Consider the following 18672-nt stretch of genomic DNA (forward strand, 5'->3'; position numbering starts at 1 on the left):
CAGAGCCGTCGCCAAGGTAATCAGCTTTTGACAGCTCTAAGCAGCAACTTCCGGCACTGAAGGACTGAATCATAGCGTCACTTCCTGCATAAAGGGAAGCTCGTGCACTCGGATTGGCTAGCCTTCTTATTTGGACGGACGTCCCGCCCTCTGGCTGTTTCCCGGCTGAGGTGGGTCGGTAGTAGCGATGGCGGCTCTCACTGACGTGCAGCGGTTACAAGCCCGAGTGGAAGAAATGGAGCACTGGGTGTATGGGCCGGGCGGGGCGCGCGGCTCGCGGAAGGTGAGTAGTCTGGTCCGGTAGTCCCTTTCTGGAGCAGAGCACTGGCGGTCCACTGTCCCGGCCTTCGGGATGCAACCGCACCAGTCCTGTTCTCCGCAGCCCAGCCTTTGAAATAACAAGTCAGGGACCTTCCAGAGCCGATTGGACCCTCGGGGGTCCATTCTCATAGGGGGCTCTGCGGCTGGTTAAGCCTGAGAGTGGGCTCAGTACCTACTCTGACTAAAACTCCGCCCTTGCCCTCGCGGGCTAGTCGGGGAGACCTGACACACTCGAGAAGCTGACTAATGACAGTTTCAATAAGAGCTGAAGTCTATGATAGGAAAGCCTGTCATGGAGCCCTTCGTAATTAATTGCTAAATGAATTGTGCAGGAAGAGGTCCATGGGACCCCTGAGGAGACAGAGCAGAGGTGCATAAGGAAAAGTCCAAAGGGTGAGAGGTGAGGTCTGAAAGAGCCAGGATTAGGAAGGAACGGGTACTAGGTATTCAGATGTGGACTAGCACTACTTTATACTAGTGGCGGAATTTTGACAATTATGAAGCTCAAGTGCCCTCTCCTCCCATTTCCACTGTGGGAAGACCTTTTACTAAAGACCTTCTGATGACGTGTCAGGCATATCCTGGAGCTAAGTGCATCCAAGGTAATGATGTCTGTTTGTACGGGAAAGGAGGAATTAGTTGCCAGTAGCAGACTGCTCCCATTTCAGAACTAACTTCCCAAACATTCTCTTCCTTTGGGATCTTTGACGCTCACCCTCCTGGTTTGCCTTCTACCTCTCACTGCTGCTTCTCAGAGTTATTTGCCTCCCTACTCACATTCCTCACCCTCTGCCCTAAAGACTGGGTGAGTGCAGTCACTTCCTTAGTCTCCTCCATTTGACCCTTTAATATTGGGATTCCTTACATTCTTCCCCTAAACTTTAGGTAGGCTCACTCACCTTCATGGTGTCAATTACTATTTGCATGTCAATATGTCTCAAATGTATATCTCTGGTCCAGATTTCTGTTCTGAGAACAAGACTTGTATGTCCAGTTATCTACTGGATTTTTTTCCACTTGGATATCCAACAGGCATCTCAAATTCAATTAGTAGGTTCTTAACTGTACTCTTCCTCTCCCCTAACCCAGTTCTCCTCTGTATTCCCTAATTCAGTGATTGCACCATCATTGGGATCCCAGTTGTCTTGGACTCTTACATCTCCCACACTAAAGTTATTTTGGAGGGGATAGGGCTAGAGGTAGGCCAGCCAGTCTAGAGGTCATGAAGGCTTGAATGAGGATGCTTGCATTTCTCATGCCCAAACCCAGGGCTTAGGAACTAGAAAATATATTGTGTATACTATATAGTCCATAAACTCTAAAATAGTTCACTATCTCTCCCATATTTGAATCTCCCCAAGGAGTACATGACTCTCTCTCTCCACTTTAAGGATTCCTAGAAGGTGGGGCTGCACTTCCTTTAGTATTAGAAAAGGGAGGCCAACCTAGAGAATCTGGGAGAAAAAGGGTTCTTTACCTCTTCCAAGCCTTGAGCCAGGCAGTATATCTTGCAGTTAACTGCCATTTCCCTTACAGGTGGCTGACGGCCTGGTCAAGGTACAGGTGGCTTTGGGGAACATTGCCAGCAAGAGGGAAAGGGTGAAGATTCTGTACAAAAAGAGTAAGTGCTTCCCTGATATGCCTACCTGCCCAACATCCCATCTCTAGGCTTCCTGGGACCTGGCCCTACCCCTTCAGTTCAATAGGTCACTGGAATAGCCCTTTGGGGATAGAAAGATTATGGGGACATTTACCTGCACCCAATTCAATTGGTAAATTGAAGTGTGCTTTTCTACCTTGTGGATAAACCTCAAGCCCATGACAGTGTTCTTAGTTATGAAAAAAGTGCTCTGCCTGAAAGCTTTTCTTGGTGAAGGAGGGTAAACAGGGTATGGGATTTCCCAGACAAGGTTAAGAGGCAGGAAACAAATTAGACGCTGAGAGCCTGGTTATGTCAGAGCTAGTAACCTGCTTAGTAACTAGAAATTAGACAAAGCTCTGACTTGTCTTGGTGGCATCTAGGAGAAAATAGGCCTTCTACCCTTGGTGAGGATAGGTCAGTGAGAATGCTGAGGGCCCAGAGTGTTGGTGGCAATTGTTTTCAGCTCTGAAGCTTGAGGTCAGAAAAGACCTCAAGAGAAGAGAGTGGAGAGATAGGGAAGTGGGGCTAGGGAGCCTGGTGGAGCCCTGCTCATGCAGCACTGTTGGGTATCAGCTCCTCATTGAAGGCTCTCCTCAAGGCTGACCACTTGACAACTATCCTTCATAAGACAGCTCTACTCCCCAACCCTATTCCATTTTCCATCTCGCTACTTTTCTAGTTGAAGATATGATCAAGTACCTGGATCCTGAGTACATCGACCGCATTGCCATACCTGATGCCTCTAAGCTGCAATTCATCTTAGCAGGTAATGCTGGGCTATATGTGTACCTGCATCTGAAGATGTGGGTCATTGGGTAGGTTAAGCACAGAGATGGCCTCCCCATCCAGTCTTCTGATGGATACAACTCCTGGATGCTGCTCTCTGGAATTGTGGCCTGGTTCTGGGTTGAGAATCCTACAGATCCTCTAGTAGACATTGAGTACAGTATACCTCTGCACCAGCTGCAGGCCATGGTGTCAGCCACAGTGGGAGCTAGTCCAATGTTCTATCACTAGCCTGCCTCTTGGATTTTCCTTCAGAACCTTCCTCACTTTTGCTCACTAGACAGATGAGCTTCTAGGAAAGGGTAGGGGCAGAGAGCATTGCCAGGAAAGAAAAGAGATAATATTGGCATGAGTTTCAACATCTTTCTTTCATGTGAGAAAGCGCTGCAATTTCAGAGTTCTAGGCAGGAACTATTGCCTTAGCAATGTCTGCTATCAGTCAGCCACTCTATAAGCTAGGGTTTTCTGAGCTTCATTATTCATCCAAAAGATGTATAATGAATGACCATCTACTCTGATCCAGGTTCTATCCTAGGTGAGGAAGCATACGGTCGTGAACCAGAAAGTCCTTGCCCTCATGGGCACAGCCCATGCTAGGGGAGACAGAGTCCCTCCTGCTTCAGGGACCTGAGCTTATAACCCAAATGTGAGATCAGTCTCCCAGAAGACTGATCAGTGTAATGCAGCAGTGAGGACTGGATAAGGTTGGGCAGCTCCTGCTAAGAGGGCTGTCAGAGTTCCCAAAAGGCTCTTGATCAATTGCCATGGCTTAAGCACCAAGTACAGATCTTCTACTGCACCAACTCTTGAGTCCAGCCTCTTCATGCCTCCCTGTGGCACTGCCTCAGGAACTATGCATCCACTGCCACATGAACAGTTGCACAGTCTCCTAAATCATACTCTTAACCCTAATCTTTCCCTTCCTGCGGGTGGTTCAGTCTGTCACAAAAACATGTTTCCAACATGTCACTTGGCCTACTTTGGAATCTCCTGCCTTGCTAGGATAAAGCCCTAATTCCATAGTCTGCCATTCAAAGCCTTCCAGTCTGCCAGGTCTACCCTCCCATCCAACTCTGTTTCCTGTGCTCTCCCTGCTCCAGTTCAGCTAATTGAATTCTTTCTCCTCTACTAATTGACAAGCATTCCTGCCTCTAAGCATTTGCACATAACAGTCCTCCCTCTTGAATACCTTTCCCACTCTATGGATTTCAGTGCATTGAAACCCCCTGCACATACAGGGCCTAGCCCAGATCCTGCTTTCCTCACTGGACTCTCCCATTACTGTCCCAGCTCTCCTTTGGCATATAATTGTCTATGCCTCTGAAAGCCACTGAACAGAACCTGCCTGGTGTAGTCTGCCACATATCTCCTTTTTTAGATCTTCCCAGGGACCTCTGGGTGTGGGGATCCAAGTCTGAAGTACTTTGTATCCTATAGTCTAGAAGGTATTCCCCGAGTTTGTTGATAGGAGACTAGAACAAGAGGCCTTGAAGTTAAACCTTGGAGAAAGGTAGGATATGGAGTAATTGAGAGGCTCCTTAGGCTCAAATGGGTCAGAACTGAGGCATCCAGGAAAGTTGGGGGCAGAATGAAAATGTGCATCTAGAGAGGAGGGCAGTGGGCGGAGTCACTGCCGAAAACTCTAGGACCTAGCCATCTCCCTTGCCAGGTCCTGAGTAGCATTTGCTTCACTGCAACTGTCTTGTCCATTTTTGCATTAGAGGAGCAGTTTATCCTCTCCCAGGTTTCGCTTCTGGAGCAGGTGAACACCTTGGTGCCCATGCTGGACAGTGCTCACATCAAAGGTATTTCTCTGGGGCTGCAGCATCACTACTGTGGTTGGGAAGGTGGGTGGATGGATGGGCAAGACTTTCTTGTGTTTCAGGTTGTATGAATTCAGATTGGGTCTGTTCCTTATCTTTTTTTTTTTTTTTTTTTTTTTTTTGAGACGGTCTCACTCTGTCACCCAGGCTGGAGTGCAGCAGCACAATCTTGGCTCACCGCAACCTCTGGCTCCTGGTTCAAATGAACTTCCCACCTCAGCCTCCCAAGTAGCTAGTATTACAGGTGTGTGCCACTAGACCCAGCTATTTTTAGTAGAGATGGGGTTTCACCATGTTGGCCAGGCTGGTCTTGAACTGCTGGCCCCATGTGATCCACCCACCTCGGCCTCCCAGAGTGCTGGGATTACAGGCATGAGCTACTGTGCCTGGCCAGTTCCTTATCTTTATTCTTACCCTGGGGGTACTTGCCACATTCACTGGATTAAAATTACCAGAGTAGAGAGCCCAGTTTTAGGACCATAGGCAATTTGGGCCTGAGAACACTAGCCTAAGCTCAGGAGTCCCCAACTCTGGGGATTCCTTCTGCCTTCTACCCACCCCCAAGCATCTCTCCTTCAAGGTGCTGCAGAACCCAGATTTTACTATCAGAGTCTCTGCCAGGTGCATGAATGTATGTGAATTCTTTCTGCTGCACTGCTGAGAGCAGTCTCTGGGCCTGGACTTTGACAAGCAGACAGTGACTTTAATTGAATCCAGATATCCATCTTGTCTGTCTTTGGAGGTATTTTTCCCAGCTCCCCCTCCCTACCCCTGATCAGCTGCCCACTGAGTATCTGACAACCTTAAGCTTTGAGCCCAGCATGGTGGCCAAGCCTCAGGGTGTTGGATTCCAGCTTAGGGACCTGGCATCCATCTTTAGGCTTCCTATTTCTTAGGCCAGGCAGACCTGGCCACGCTGGGCTGAGAGCAAAGGGACAGTTCCCATGATAGCCAAAGCTCTATTTACCTGGTCCTGCTTATAGCACTGGGGTGGGGTAGGGAACAACACTGGGAACTCCAAGGTTTTTTCTTCTCCTCGGGACATGTATCTTCCCCTCCCCAGTGGGTCCTGGAGTAAGCCTGGAGTGGGCAGAGAGCCCCACCGCCACCTCCAGCTGCAGCGGTCGATGAAGTCTGGCGTTTGTTTAGCTTCTCCACTCAATACTCTAATCCTGCCAAAGACCTAATAGACTATTGAGCAGTCCCGGGGGAGGGCACAAGCATCATCCAGCAGTGTGTGTTGTTTTACAGCCGTTCCTGAGCATGCCGCTCGCCTGCAGCGCTTGGCCCAGATCCACATTCAGCAGCAGGTATGGGAGGGTAGAGGACTAGAAGGGAAGATAGAGGTGGCACAGCCCCTTGTCCCCACTCATGCCACCTGGGGAAGCAACTTCAGGCCCTTCTGATGTAAGCTCAGAGGAAACTTTGGGGTTTATCCTTTATCTTCCATATGCCCCAGTGAGGTAAAGGGACTTGCCTAGGTTCATGTCCAAACCTTCTGTCTCCCAGAGCAGGGCTTTACTGAGACACCATAAGGTTGAGGCTGGGAGGTACCCAAGAATTCCTGGGGATGGTCTGTCCTTGACTATGAGTGGAGGAGCTCTTTTTTCACCATTCCCAGGCCCTAGTGTAAAGTTCATAGAGAGTTCAAAAATAAAGGCAGGAGAAGAGGAGACATACACTATGGGGAACGTTTACTTAATGTATGGCCACTCCCTTTTCAGTCAGTCTTTGGACTGCTGTTAGGGCACCTATCCTGGAGCCTGAAAGTTCTCCCATAGCCATTTGTTCCTTTGGCTTTGGGATTCAGCATCATCTTTTTTAGGCTCTATGAGGAGTGGGAGTCCCTGATGAGGCAGGAAGTGTATTGTAAGATAAGGGCTTTGCCAAGCTCCTTTCTATGCTACACTTTGGCCCTACAGGACCAGTGTGTGGAGATCACTGAGGAGTCCAAGGCTCTCCTGGAGGAATACAATAAGACTGTATCCTTTCTGCTTAACTAGGACCTTGGGTGTTGTCCCCAAGCCCTGTCGTTTTGTCCCACCTCTAGCTCTCTCTCATCCCATCCCACCCACCTGTATTTGCCTGCTCCCCACTTTCCATGCACTTCCTCACTCCTATTCTCACCTTGACCTACAACCAGACAATGCTTCTCTCCAAGCAATTCGTGCAGTGGGATGAACTACTTTGCCAGCTAGAGGCCACCAAACAAGTGAAGCCAGCAGAGGAGTGACAGCTGCTCCCCATCCCAGGGTGGGCCTGGGCAGTCAGGCTCCAGGGCCCTGTGCCAACCCGCCTTTGTTATAAGGCAAAGGAAGCTTTGTATTTATTGGATTCGAGGCCCACCTCTCTGTACTCAGGTGGGGCTCTAAAGTTAGAGATCAGGTTACCTGAGGTCTGCAATTTGAAACACCCACCCTCCCCCCCATGAGTGTTCTTATTCCGGTGACAATAAACCATAGAGATGACTGGAGGAGTGTGCTGGCTTCCTGGTTTAGGTTGGGGGTTGGGGGAGGGGCAGAGCTGTCAGCCCGCCTAATGGTTGGACTGGGAAGTAAACTCATCCTGGTCTGGCTTTCTGGCAGGTGTACCACTCTCAAGATGAAGGCTCTCATTTGATTATGTGAATGGGATATTCCTTTATATATCCATTTAACCCACATTTACTAAGAAGAGACTACCAAATGTCAGATGATGGGAGTGGATGGGGATAACCTAATCCCTGCCCTGCAGTAGCTAGCGGGATAGACAGTAAAGGAAAGGGGCAGTCCTATCAGGTGGGCACAAAAGAAAAAGGGACTGAAGGGACCTTGTAGGTGATGTGCAGGGACTTTCGGAACCAAGGGAGCAGCATGTGCAAAAGCAGAGAAGAGCCTTTAAATTTCTCTCTTGGGAGCCTACCTGGTACCACCCGCCGAGAAGGGCAGCCTAAAAGGTTTGGATGCAGGAAACTTTGGTCCTGAGGAGGGGAAGTTGGAGAGTAGGGGCGCTGGGGCAAGCACATTGAGAAACAGATTGGCACAGCACTCCACCAAATGTTTGCTGCCCCCTTGTGGACTCACGGAGTGCTCTGGCTTCAGACCCTTTTTCCAGTGGCCAGCTGGCTGCCCCGCCTGCGCGACCTCACCGGCACCTCAAATTCAGCATGTCCAAACTGGTCTGAAACCTGGGAGTCATCCTATATCGGAATTCCCTACTTCTCCGTCCAAACAGTCGCCAACTCGAGATTGAACCTACCTACTAGCATCTCCCTACCTAATTTTTTCCATTCCCACTGCTTTTTCTCTGGTTCGTTAATTTAACAAATCATTTAACAAATATTTGAGCGCCGATCATACGCCAGACACCATACTAGGCTCCGTAGGCACCCCTGCCCTCTCAGCCCCCAGACTCCGCGGCCAGGTGTCAGAGGCTGCGGCCCGATTTCCCCACCACTCCTCGGCTCCCTGCACAAGATCTGGTTCGACAGGCCGCTGGAAAACCTCCGTGGTCCGCCAGCGCCCACAGGATGAGGTCGGAGCTCAGAAGTCGGTAACTAAGGCTCTCACCTGTGCAACAGCGGCCGGGGAACTAAACTCATCCTGGTCTGGCTTTCTGGCAGGTGTAGAGCTCTGAAGATGAGAGCTTTCAACATGAGCTCCAAACTGAAGCTCCTGCTCGCACTCAAGGTGAAAACCACTGCTCCCTTTTTGCTCAGCAGGTAACGCCAGCCCTCCCCATCTTCTAAGAGCCAGATCCCTCTCCTTCAGACGCAGGACTTCTCCGACGGCTACTCCTTGCTACTCCTTTCTACCGCAGGATATCTTCCTGCCTCCCTCCAGGGCGTTACAGCGGAGACTGCGCTAGTGTCCCAGCCCCACTGGGACTGCTCCGGGGCGGCCTTGCGGGTAGTTCTGTTTCCCGGCGGAGGTGCCTCGCGGCCGGACCCTCAGGCCCCGCCCCTCAGGCCCCGCCGCGTCGGGGCGTGCGCGGCCCCGCGGCCTTGGAGCTGCTGGGCCCGCGCGCCATCTTGGCTCCGGATCGACAGTGAGGCGGCTTCGGTGAGAGCTGGAACCTGGCAGGCAGCGGGGCGCTCGCGGGTGGTGGGAGAGGGGACCCCTGCTGCTTGGCCGCAGCGGCCGGCAGGACCCTGGAAATGACCAAGTCTGTCTTGGAATAGCCCGAGCAGCCTTCTGAGTCGAGCCTCTGCCCCTGAGTTTCTGAGTGACCTGGGTTGATATGGTTCGACCCTGGTAATCTCTGGGAGAGCGGAGTCAGTTCTGCTTGGGGGCAGCCCTGGGTAAGGGTCCTTGGCTGTTTTCCGGGGGCCCTGGGGCGAAGGGCCTTGACCCTGTCCTTGTAATGCCCCAAGCGAGGAGCGCTCTCTATTGGTATTAGTCTGGGGTGAGAGTTCCACGCCGTGTTCCAAGGAATCCAGGATAAGCGGGACTAGGCCCCAGTTCTGGAGAGTTTGTGATGAGGGGGCCTGGCGTTATCCCAAGAGCTCGGTGTTTGGGGAATTTGGTCTTGCCTCTGGGACTCCAGGATTGGAGGTGGGGGTGTTATGGCCCTTGTAGAGGACTGGGTGTATGGGATGCAGCCCCTTCCCGGAGTGAGGCAGGCATGGCCCTTGTCACGAGATGCTAAGGACCAGGGGATACGATCCTGTTTCTGGGAAGTCTGGAACGGGGAGCAGGGCCACACACTGAAGGGAGGTAAGGGATGGTGGACAGTGACCAGGAGCACATGGCCTAGCACTCATCTGATGCTTCCGTGCAGTGGGCAGCGAGAGTCACAAGACAGCAAACTGATGGAGCACTACCGGAAAGCTGGCTCTGTGGAGCTCCCAGCGGCATCCCCAGTGCCCCAGCTACCTCCTGATACCCTTGAGATGCGGGTCCGAGATGGCAGCAAAATTCGCAACCTGCTGGGGCTGGCGCTGGGTCGGTTGGAGGGCGGCAGTGCACGGCATGTGGTGTTCTCAGGTTCCGGCAGGGCTGCAGGAAAAGCTGTCAGCTGCGCTGAGATTGTGAAGCGGCGGGTCCCGGGCCTACACCAGCTCACCAAGCTACGTTTTCTGCAGACTGAGGACAGCTGGGTCCCAACCTCACCTGACACAGGGCTAGACCCCCTCACAGTGCGCCGCCATGTGCCTGCAGTGTGGGTACTGCTCAGTCGGGACCCCTTGGACCCCAATGAGTGTGGCTACCAACCCCCAGGAGCACCCCCTGGCCTGGGTTCCATGCCCAGCTCCAGCTCTGGCCCTCGTACCCGAAGAAGGACTCGAGATACCCGATCCTGAAGACCCGCTCAGCCAGGCTGTTCTCCAGGCCTGAATGTCTGAGGTGTGTGTGTCTTTTCTGAGAAGCCCTGTGACTGCTAGACATCCCCATCAAGGCTCAAGTCCACAGAGGTGGGCCCCCTTGTCATACTTCCCCTTCTCTCTGGCATGTGGGAAGGGACTGCTGTGAAGAGTGACAGGTGTGGAGCCTCTGCCAAGTTCTGCATTGCTAAAGAAGGGCTTAACTCTGCCTTCTACCTACAGTGCATCTGAACTGCCTTCTGACAGAGGTCCAGGGAGGGATTTAGAAAATAAAGTTTCTACCTATTTGATGAGACTCTACTCAGCCTGCTATGTGGAGTGGGATTAAAGAAATGGGAGTCCCTGCCCTTACTCCCTGGGAGCTGATTGGGTGAAGAAAGAGGAAGAGCAGGCTCAGGCTGATGCTGGGAGGATCTAGTGTAGATAAGAAGCCTCAGTCAGTACTGAATATAGTTAATTCCCTGGGTAGTTTTTGTACCTTTTTTGGGTTGGTTTAGGAACACTGCCTGGTCAGACATTTCTCACCATCTGCAACATACAGTATAGTATAGTGGTTGTGAGCATGGACTTAGGCACCAGTCTGCCTGGGTTTCAGTCCTGGTCTGCCACTTAGCAAGCTACTACTCTGTGCCTTAGTGGTCTTATCCATAAAACAGGAATACAATACTGTTTATCACATAGGGTTGTTATGAGGTTAAATAAAGAAATATTTGACATTTAGAAACCACCTTGGCACATAATGCTATTAAATGTTAATTACTATTATCATTATTAATGACTTACCTATCCCAATGCAACAACTATCTCACACGTCCTTCCCTCCAGCTTCCTTGCCCCAATCTCAGCTATGGAGCTGGACTCCTGCTTTGAAGAGATAGAGGCCTTCTGAACTCCCTCATGTTCCATCTTCACCTCCAGACCTATCTGTATACACATTTATCCTCAACTCTGCTAGTTTGCAAACATGCTTTTTTCTATCTTAGAAACATAACTTTGGGTTGGGCACAGTGGCTGATGCTTATAATCCTAGCACTTTGGGAGGCTGAGGCAGGAGGATTGCTTGAGCCTGGGAGGTTGAGGCTGCAGTGAACCATGATTGTGCTACTGCACTTCAGCCTGGGTGACAGAGTGAGACCCTGTCTCAAAAACAGAAAACAGGCTGGGTGCAGTGGCTCATGCCTATAGTCCCAACATTGGGAGGCTGAGATGAGTGGATCACTTGAGGCCAAGACCAGCCTGGCCAACTTAGTGAAACCCGTCTTTACTAAAAATATAAAAAATTAGCTGGACTTGTGATGTGCACCTGTAAACCCAGTTACTCGGGAGACTGAGGCAGAAGAATAGCTTGAACCCAGGAGACAGAGGTTGCAGTGAGCCAGTATCACACCAGGGTACTCCAGCCTGGGTGGCAGAGCAAGACTCTGTTGAAAAACAAAACAAAACAAAAAATACTTCAATCCCACATCTCTCTTCAGGTATCATCCTTGCCTTTTTTTCCCTTTGCTGCTCCTTTTCTGCTTCACCGTGGCCTTAAACTCTCAGGTCAGGGGCATGAGGAAAGAGGTGACTGTTGTATCAGTAGCCGGGCGCAATGGGAACTAGAGCAGGATTATGGGCAGTAGTGAACTCTGAAGAACTGAATCAGTTGGGTCTCCCATGGATCTTGAGATTTTTCTCCAATGTGTCCAGCAGCCTGGGTGTCCAGTCGTGAGGAAGGCAGAAGGTTGGGGCTCTTCTGGATTCACATTGTAGTAGAGTGGGCCCAGCAATGTAAGGATTTTGAAATGATACTTAACTGAGACCAGGCAAGAGGGATTCAGATGTTGGGAGAGGGAATTGGGGGACTGAAGGTCTTGATAAGGGCTTAGAGGAGGGGTGAGGTGACCATAGGGCCAGCAGGCAGTGGTCAAAATTTTAAATACTACATCCTTTGCTTTCAAAAATAGGTCAGCTCTGAGTGATGTGGAGGACCCTGGGGGAGGGCAGGTGATGAGGAGTCAGATGATATTAGAAGAGAAAACCTCAGTAGCTGCTGAGCCAGCCCTCTCAAATGCACAGGTTGTGAAGCGTCTAATACACCCCTAAAGGCAATTATGGCTGCAGTGGCAGTGACTAAGGTGTCTTGCTGTCAGCAACTGACTGACTTCCCCCATTCTCCTCGAAGCTAATTCAGGGATTTTATTCCCTCTCAGCTTCTGCATACTGTTTTTTCTCTGAACATCTTCACTTGTGTGTCTTCTGCCATCAGCAGTTCTGGGTATCACTGGATTTCCAGAGCTTTGAGGCCAGGCAGGCTACCTTGCACACTACTGACCTTTGGCTGATGATCTCATCCCATCTACTGATGGCCAGGATGGAGGGATCACATGAAATAATCATGGGGGCCGGGCGCGGTGGCTCAAGCCTGTAATCCCAGCACTTTGGGAGGCCGAGGCGGGTGGATCATGAGGTCAAGAGATCGAGACCATCCTGGTCAACATGGTGAAACCCCGTCTCTACTAAAAAAAAAAAAAAAAAAAAAAAAAAAGAAAGAAATAATCATGGAAGGTAGCATTGCAAGCTCTGGAGTCCCTGGAAGGGCATTTTCTCTCCCTCTTTGGTCTCTACAGGACCCAGCTGGGGCCTGCAGGAGGAATGGCAGGGAGGGGACCAGAGACATGAGCCCTTTGGAGTCAGAAAAGCTGACCAACTTTACAAGACAGCACAAGAGTTGTGTCTAGTTCTGTCCACTCTCTCCTTAATTCACTGCAGAGTGGCTACCACCACCATAAGGTCACATCTTGGCACAAAAGGTAAGGAAATAGAGATAGCTCTTTCAAGAAGTTGGATTGTGAATGGGTGGAGAGGGGTGATAGATAGCAGGAGAAGAATGTGGAGTACAGAGAGTGTTGGTTTTTGTTGTTTTTTTTATTGTTGTAGTTTTTAATATACTAGCAGAGACTTTAGCATGTTTATAGGCTCACAGACAGAAGAAGCCAGTAGGAAAAGAGATGAAGGATGCAGGAGATTGTGGATAACTCACAGTATGATGTTCCTGAGCAGGTAAAAGCAAATGGGACCCAGAAGCATGGTGGTAAGGCCTCTCAAGGGAAGAGGAGGGATGACTTCCTGTAACAAGAGGGATGGAGTTAGGACGGATATGTATGCAGATAGGTCTGGAGGTGAAGATGGGACATGAGAGAGTTCAGAAGGCCTCTATCTTCTCAAAACAGAAGTCCAGCTCTATAGCTGAGAGTGGGGTGAGGAAGCTGGAGGGAAGAATGTGTGAGATGGTTGTTGCAGTTGGGAGAAATGACTAGGGAGAGGTGCAGGAGGATGACCAGAGAGGACTAAATGCCCAGTGTAGGCTGGTAGGGTTGTTGGTCAGGGTGTGTGAGCTCTAGCAGTACCCATGGGATAGGTGAGGATTCAAAAAAAGCATAGTTACATTCTTCCAGACTGATTTTAAGATAGACAGGAATGATGGAAGATTAATGAGGAGACTAGCAAGAGAGTACATGTAAAGAAGGACCAAGGCATCCAAACTGTGCTAGGAGGGAAGTGAGGGAAAGTGAACAGGGGACAGTGGCCTGGAGATCCCCATGAAGATGGGGTGGGGTGAGATGGACTATCCTAGGACAGGAATGCTGTAGCTGTATGGGTTTCCTAGGCTGCTGTAACAAAGTGCCATAAATTGGGAGGCTTAGAACAACAGAATTTATTGTCTCACAGGTTGGAGCTGGAAGTCTGAAATCAAGGTCGTAGCAGGGCCACACTCCCTCTGAAATCTGTGGGAGAATCCTTTCTTGCCTCGTCCTGGTGATTTGCCAGCATTCTTTGGCATGCTTGACTTACAGGTGCATCATGTCAATCTTCAGATGGCATATCCCTGTGTCTCCACCCCATCTTACCTTTTTGTGTGTCTTTGTGTCCAAATTTCTGCTTTTTGTAGGGACACCACTTAATACTGGATAAGGGCCTGCCCTAATGACCTCATTTTAACTTGGCTATCTCTATAAAGGCCCTATTTCTAAATAAAGTCACATTCTAAGTTACTGGGGATGAAGATATCAGTATTTGGTTTTGGCAGGGGGTAGGCAGTGGGAGTGGAGGGCACACCTAAAGAGTGGGAAGGTATTAATAAAATTGAGGGTTTTCAGAGCTGATAGGATTTGTGGCCATGAGAGTGGATAGCTGGAGGCCCTGGAGGAAGAGTCACTGAAGATGAAGCTGGTGAGTTGAGGCTGGGAAAGGTGAGGTGGGGAGCATCCTGGTGGGCAATGGAGTCATCCAGGATGGAATGTGTTGAGCATTCTCACTACCTGTCTTAGAGGTGGCAGTTTCCCTACTAATCCATGCTTCACTCCCTCCCGAGCTCTCCCCCAAGCCAAGCTGCTGGCTATTCCCTTTGTTTAGAATGCTCTTCTTCCCCCAATACTTGCATGGTTCTCTCCCTCCCTCCTTTAAGTCTTTGATAAAATGTCACTTTCATGGGGTCTACTCTGGCCACTTCATTTAAAATTGTAGTCCAGCACTTTCAGTCTTCCTTACCCTGCCTTTCCTCCCCACCTCAGTTTTTTTTAACCTCTCTGATATGTACATCTTTAAAATAACACTTTTGTTTATTGTCTCCTCCTGATGAGAATGTAAGCTCCAAAAGGACAAGGATCTTTGTTTCATTCCCTTATGTAACCTAAGGATCTTGAACATCACTTGGCACATAGTAGGTGCTCAATAAATATTTAGTGAGTAAATGAATGAATATTGAGCCCCCCTAATATGGGGCCATACTCAGATCTGACCTTGTCATTTCTCTACTCCCTTAGTCTCCATGCCAAGATTAGAGGACAGGATCCAAGTTCATTCACTAGGTGGTTTTAAAGGACCCCTTTGCTTGGCCTCTGCCCATGACTTAGTCCATCTTTGGCCTTGGACCCTAGGCTTGAACCACACTCACCCTTCCCAAGTGCCATAAGATTTCATGCCTCTGAACCTTTGTTCTTGTCATTCTGTCTGCTTGGAATTCATCACAAATGTTCAAAGGACACTGGTGCTGGCCTTGAGCACTCCCTTGGGGCCTACCTTCCCTCTCCTTACTGTAATATTTGTCTGGCCCAGCTCTCACATTGATAGGTGATGTTCTGGCTACACTCACTTCTGACTTCAGCCACAAGGTGGCAGCATTTGCAAAGGGATAGCCCGTTCCTTTCCAGGGTCTGTGCCGAAGGCCTCAAGAGTCCCAAGACACAGAGACTAGGAATTTGATCCTTAATGTGCTCAGTGACTCCTCAGTTATTTAACAAACAGCTAATGATCATCCACAATGTGACAAATGTAGCCACTGGGCTCAGAACCCCCAACCCCACGAGGGCTATAGCCACATATGTAATTTCCCTATGGAGGCCAGGCACAGTGGCTCACACCTGTGATCCCAGCACTTTGGGAGGCCAAGGCGGGTGGATCATCTGAGGTTAGGAGTTGAAGACCAGCCTGGCCAACATGGTGAAAGGCTATCTCTACTAAAAATACAATAAGTAGCTGGTGGTGGCGCACGCTGGTAATCTCAGCTACTTGGGAGGCTGAGGCGGGAGACTGTCTTGAACCAGGGAGGCAGAGGCTGCAGTGAGCCAAGATAGAGCCACTGCCCTCCAGCCTGGGTGATAGAGTGAGACTCTATCTGAAAAAAAAAAAAAGTTTTCCTATGGTGTGACAAGGACACAGATTAGGGAAGTTTACTGCTGCAGGAGTTCAGACAGAGTCCCTATTCTAACCTTTAGGGACATGCAAAGCTTTAAAGAAAAGGAGGTGATACCTGTGTGGAATCTTGAATAGCTTAGGAGAGAAGTGGGAATGGCATTCCAGGTGAAGAGAAGGATGAGCCAAGACAAAGAAGCAGCGTAGAAATGATCACTGGAGCATGAAATTCAAGGCAGAGAGTAAGGGATGAGGCTCAGAGGTGAGCGGGGGTCAGACAGGGAGGCCTGCAAGTCTGGCCAAGGTGCTTGGACTCTATCTTGAGGGAGATGAAATGTCACTGAAGGCTTCAAGGCGAGAGTTCTGTGGAATATCAGACTGTGTTTAGAAAGAGAACTCTGGCTACAATGTGGAGAGTGGATTGTGGGTACAGGACAGGAAGGGCAGTGAAAAAGCTGCTGTAGGGATCCAGCTGGGAGACAGTGAGGCCAAAATTATAAGCAGAGCAGGCCCTAAAGAAGCTCCTCCCGCCGGGCGCGGTGGCTCAAGCCTGTAATCCCAGCACTTTGGGAGGCCGAGGCGGGTGGATCACGAGGTCAAGAGATCGAGACCATCCTGGTCAACACGGTGAGACCCCGTCTCAACTAAAACTACAAAAAATTAGCTGGGCATGGTGGCGTGTGCCTGTAATCCCAGCTACTCAGGAGGCTGAGGCAGGAGAATTGCCTGAACCCAGGAGGCGGAGGTTGCGGTGAGCCGAGATCGTGCCATTGCACTCCGGCCTGGGTAACAAGAGCGAAACTCCGTCTCAAAAAAAAAAAAAAAAAAGAAGCTCCTCCCAGCCCACAAGGGCATTTAATGCCTGGCACTTTGAAACAGTTCTTGGCCCTGGGAACTCTCTCCCTCACCATCTGAGCTACCTCAGCCTCTCTGTTCCTGAGACTCCTGTTGGTGATATCTCAGCTCCTCTGATTATTCTAGTTGGAACCATGGTCTTTGTCAGTTTCTATATGGAGGTTCACTGTGTCCTAGGTTCCTCTATGTTTGTGGATTTGTTAGACTCCAGCTCAGCCTACACCCCAGCCTCTCTCAGTGTGACCATTTCATGCACCCCCAGTTAGGAATGTGGCTGAAGCATCACCTCCACCAGGGAGCCAAGATGAGCACTGCTCACCCCCTGTCATCTCCTGCTACTCCTTACCTGAGGCCAGTGGCATGTCTGATGCTGAGGGAACAGCATCCCCTGTAGGCAGAGAAGCATAACCTTAGGAAAGGCCTAGAGGTAGCAAAATGAAAAGATGTTTGGGGAGCAGGGGCGGGCATTGTTAGCAGGGTCTGGCAGGGACAAGTCAAGGCCTCCAAAACCAGACTCAGAGCCATAACCATATACTACAAAAAAAGGGATACCATAGCCAGGTTTTGAGCAGGGATTGAGAGTCACCTTCATGCATAGACTCATGAATATGCACAGAAACCTGTTGAATTATGCAGATAGGATGTAAATATGCATGTAAATTTGGCGCTGCCCTCCCTGTTACTATGGAAACCAGAGAATAGCAAAGTAGGGGCCCAACACCCTGGGGAGACCAGGCTAGAGAGACAGAGGCCAGGAAACTCCTCTGTCCCTCACCCACTTTTCCCACTCATAATGTTTTGATCTCTTGCTTTGCCTTACCCTGTCATTGCTTCCTTCTGCTTTGTCCTCCGTCCATCTCTCTGCCTCCCTCTCTTGATCTTGCTGTCACTGTCCTCCTCTCTCTCTTCTCCATCTCTCCGTCTCTCTCTCTCAGTTGTTTTTTTCTCCCCACCTCTGTTTCTTCATCTGAGTCTGTCTCCACATTGCTGCTGCGACTGAGACAGTTTCTCTCTGATTCCATGTCTCCCCCTATCTTGCTGTCTGTCTTTAATTCCATGGCTCTCCTGCATTTCCCTGTCTGTGTCTCTGACTCACATCTCTTTCTCTGCGTCTTTATTTTTGTATCTGACTATGTCTCTGAGAGTTTCTATTTCTCAGTCTCTCTTCCAGGCTCTCTCTTCTCTCTTTTACTCTGATTCTATCTCTCTGAACCTTTTGTCTCAATGCTTGTCTTTATGTGATGAGAAGGACAAGAAGCTGCACATCTGCCCTTACCTGATGGGGTGTTTTGTTCCTTGCCCAGTTGCCCACATGTTCAAGGATTCCTGGCCACTCTCCCACATGAAATCCTGTTTCGAGTCTGGCCCCATCACAGTACTGGCATAGGATCCTCCTAACAGGCCCAGGCTGGCTACCAAGACACCAGACTCCTGCCTCAGCCTCTGCCTGCCCAGAGTTTCTCCCTCTCTGCCTCTGTATTCCCAGTGCTCTTGGCTTGAGGCTGGCGGGTACCTTGAGGCAATGATGTCCTGGGAGTAGGGAAGTGAGGGGGGAGTCTCAGTGGCCCACCCATCTGGCTATTTGCCCAAGAGCTGATGTGAAGGATCTGGCCAGGGCCCAGGTGTGGTAGCATCTAGGGCTAGTTGAGACCAATTCTGACGCCCAAAGAATACTGCTTGCTGAGCCACAAAGTTGAGCAGCAGCCTTTCCATAGTCTATCCATGTTCCTACCTGGTACAGCCTCAGCCATTCAATTCCTTGTTTGGAGTCCTCTGTTTGCCCCTCCTTCATTTGGTTTACATTTGATGAGCACCTATTCTACCCCATGCCCTCTGCCTTCACAGGTCCACAGTGACATGGAAATGCAATCTGGATTTCTTGTATTTGCCCCACCACCACTACCTAGAAGGAGCTTTTTGGACCAGGTGAAGAACACGCACTCTTCAACCCCTGCAGTTTCCTATCCCTGGTGGTCTTAGCTTAGGGGTGCAAGGCTTATGCAGCTGCCAAAGTCATGGGTCGAGATTGAGAGAGACAGAGATAGAGACAGAGATAGACAGAGCCAGAGACAAGAGAAACTAGATATGTGGAGGCAATGTGCTTCCATACAGGGTTTGGGATGGGGTATGGGAGGCTCAGAGCAAAAGCTGGCATGAGGATGGGCCAGGATGTTTTGAGGGCAGGTAAGCAACCTTGTATGGGGGTAGAGGGCTACCCTTTCAGTTCTGAGCTTTGGGCAGGTTGCGTCACCTCCAGGCAGGCACTAGTT

General features: G+C 50.1%; 2 protein-coding genes across 5 annotated transcripts; both read left to right on the forward strand.

Annotated features, from left to right (window-relative positions):
- The first annotated feature begins 117 nt into the window (after positions 1 to 117).
- DCTN3 (dynactin subunit 3) lies at positions 118 to 7045 on the forward strand. Of its 3 annotated transcripts, XM_032299882.1 has the most exons (7): positions 124 to 283; positions 1858 to 1942; positions 2643 to 2729; positions 4471 to 4554; positions 5824 to 5882; positions 6495 to 6554; positions 6716 to 7045. In XM_032299882.1, the coding sequence occupies exons 1-7, from the start codon at positions 188 to 190 to the stop codon at positions 6803 to 6805; spliced, it is 561 nt and encodes a 186-aa protein (XP_032155773.1). In that variant the 5' UTR covers positions 124 to 187; the 3' UTR covers positions 6806 to 7045. The 3 variants fall into 3 exon arrangements, with proteins under 3 accessions (XP_032155774.1, XP_032155775.1, XP_032155773.1); XM_032299883.1 differs by lacking the exon at positions 6495 to 6554 and having other exon boundaries at positions 118 to 283; XM_032299884.1 differs by lacking the exon at positions 4471 to 4554 and having other exon boundaries at positions 119 to 283.
- A 1435-nt stretch (positions 7046 to 8480) lies between these two features.
- On the forward strand, positions 8481 to 10169 carry RPP25L (ribonuclease P/MRP subunit p25 like). 2 transcript variants are annotated; one of them, XM_032299885.1, is made up of 2 exons: positions 8481 to 8612; positions 9331 to 10169. In XM_032299885.1, the coding sequence occupies exon 2, from the start codon at positions 9362 to 9364 to the stop codon at positions 9851 to 9853; it is 492 nt and encodes a 163-aa protein (XP_032155776.1). In that variant the 5' UTR covers positions 8481 to 8612; positions 9331 to 9361; the 3' UTR covers positions 9854 to 10169. The 2 variants fall into 2 exon arrangements, with proteins under 2 accessions (XP_032155776.1, XP_032155777.1); XM_032299886.1 differs by lacking the exon at positions 8481 to 8612 and adding an exon at positions 8619 to 8851.
- The last annotated feature ends 8503 nt before the right edge of the window (positions 10170 to 18672 follow it).

Source organism: Sapajus apella, unplaced genomic scaffold, assembly GCF_009761245.1.
Source record: "Sapajus apella isolate SASKATOON/1434 unplaced genomic scaffold, GSC_monkey_1.0 scaffold42, whole genome shotgun sequence".
Lineage (NCBI taxonomy): Eukaryota > Metazoa > Chordata > Mammalia > Primates > Cebidae > Sapajus > Sapajus apella.

Excerpts from the sequence above, each read along its gene's own strand:
- DCTN3 (XM_032299882.1), top strand. The coding sequence starts at position 188 with ATGGCGGCTCTCACTGACGTGCAGCGGTTACAAGCCCGAGTGGAAGAA. Across the intron at positions 284-1,857 it reads GGGCGCGCGGCTCGCGGAAG|GTGGCTGACGGCCTGGTCAA; the intron begins GTGAGTAGTCTG and ends TTTCCCTTACAG. Across the intron at positions 6,555-6,715 it reads TGGAGGAATACAATAAGACT|ACAATGCTTCTCTCCAAGCA; the intron begins GTATCCTTTCTG and ends ACCTACAACCAG.
- RPP25L (XM_032299885.1), top strand. The coding sequence starts at position 9,362 with ATGGAGCACTACCGGAAAGCTGGCTCTGTGGAGCTCCCAGCGGCATCC.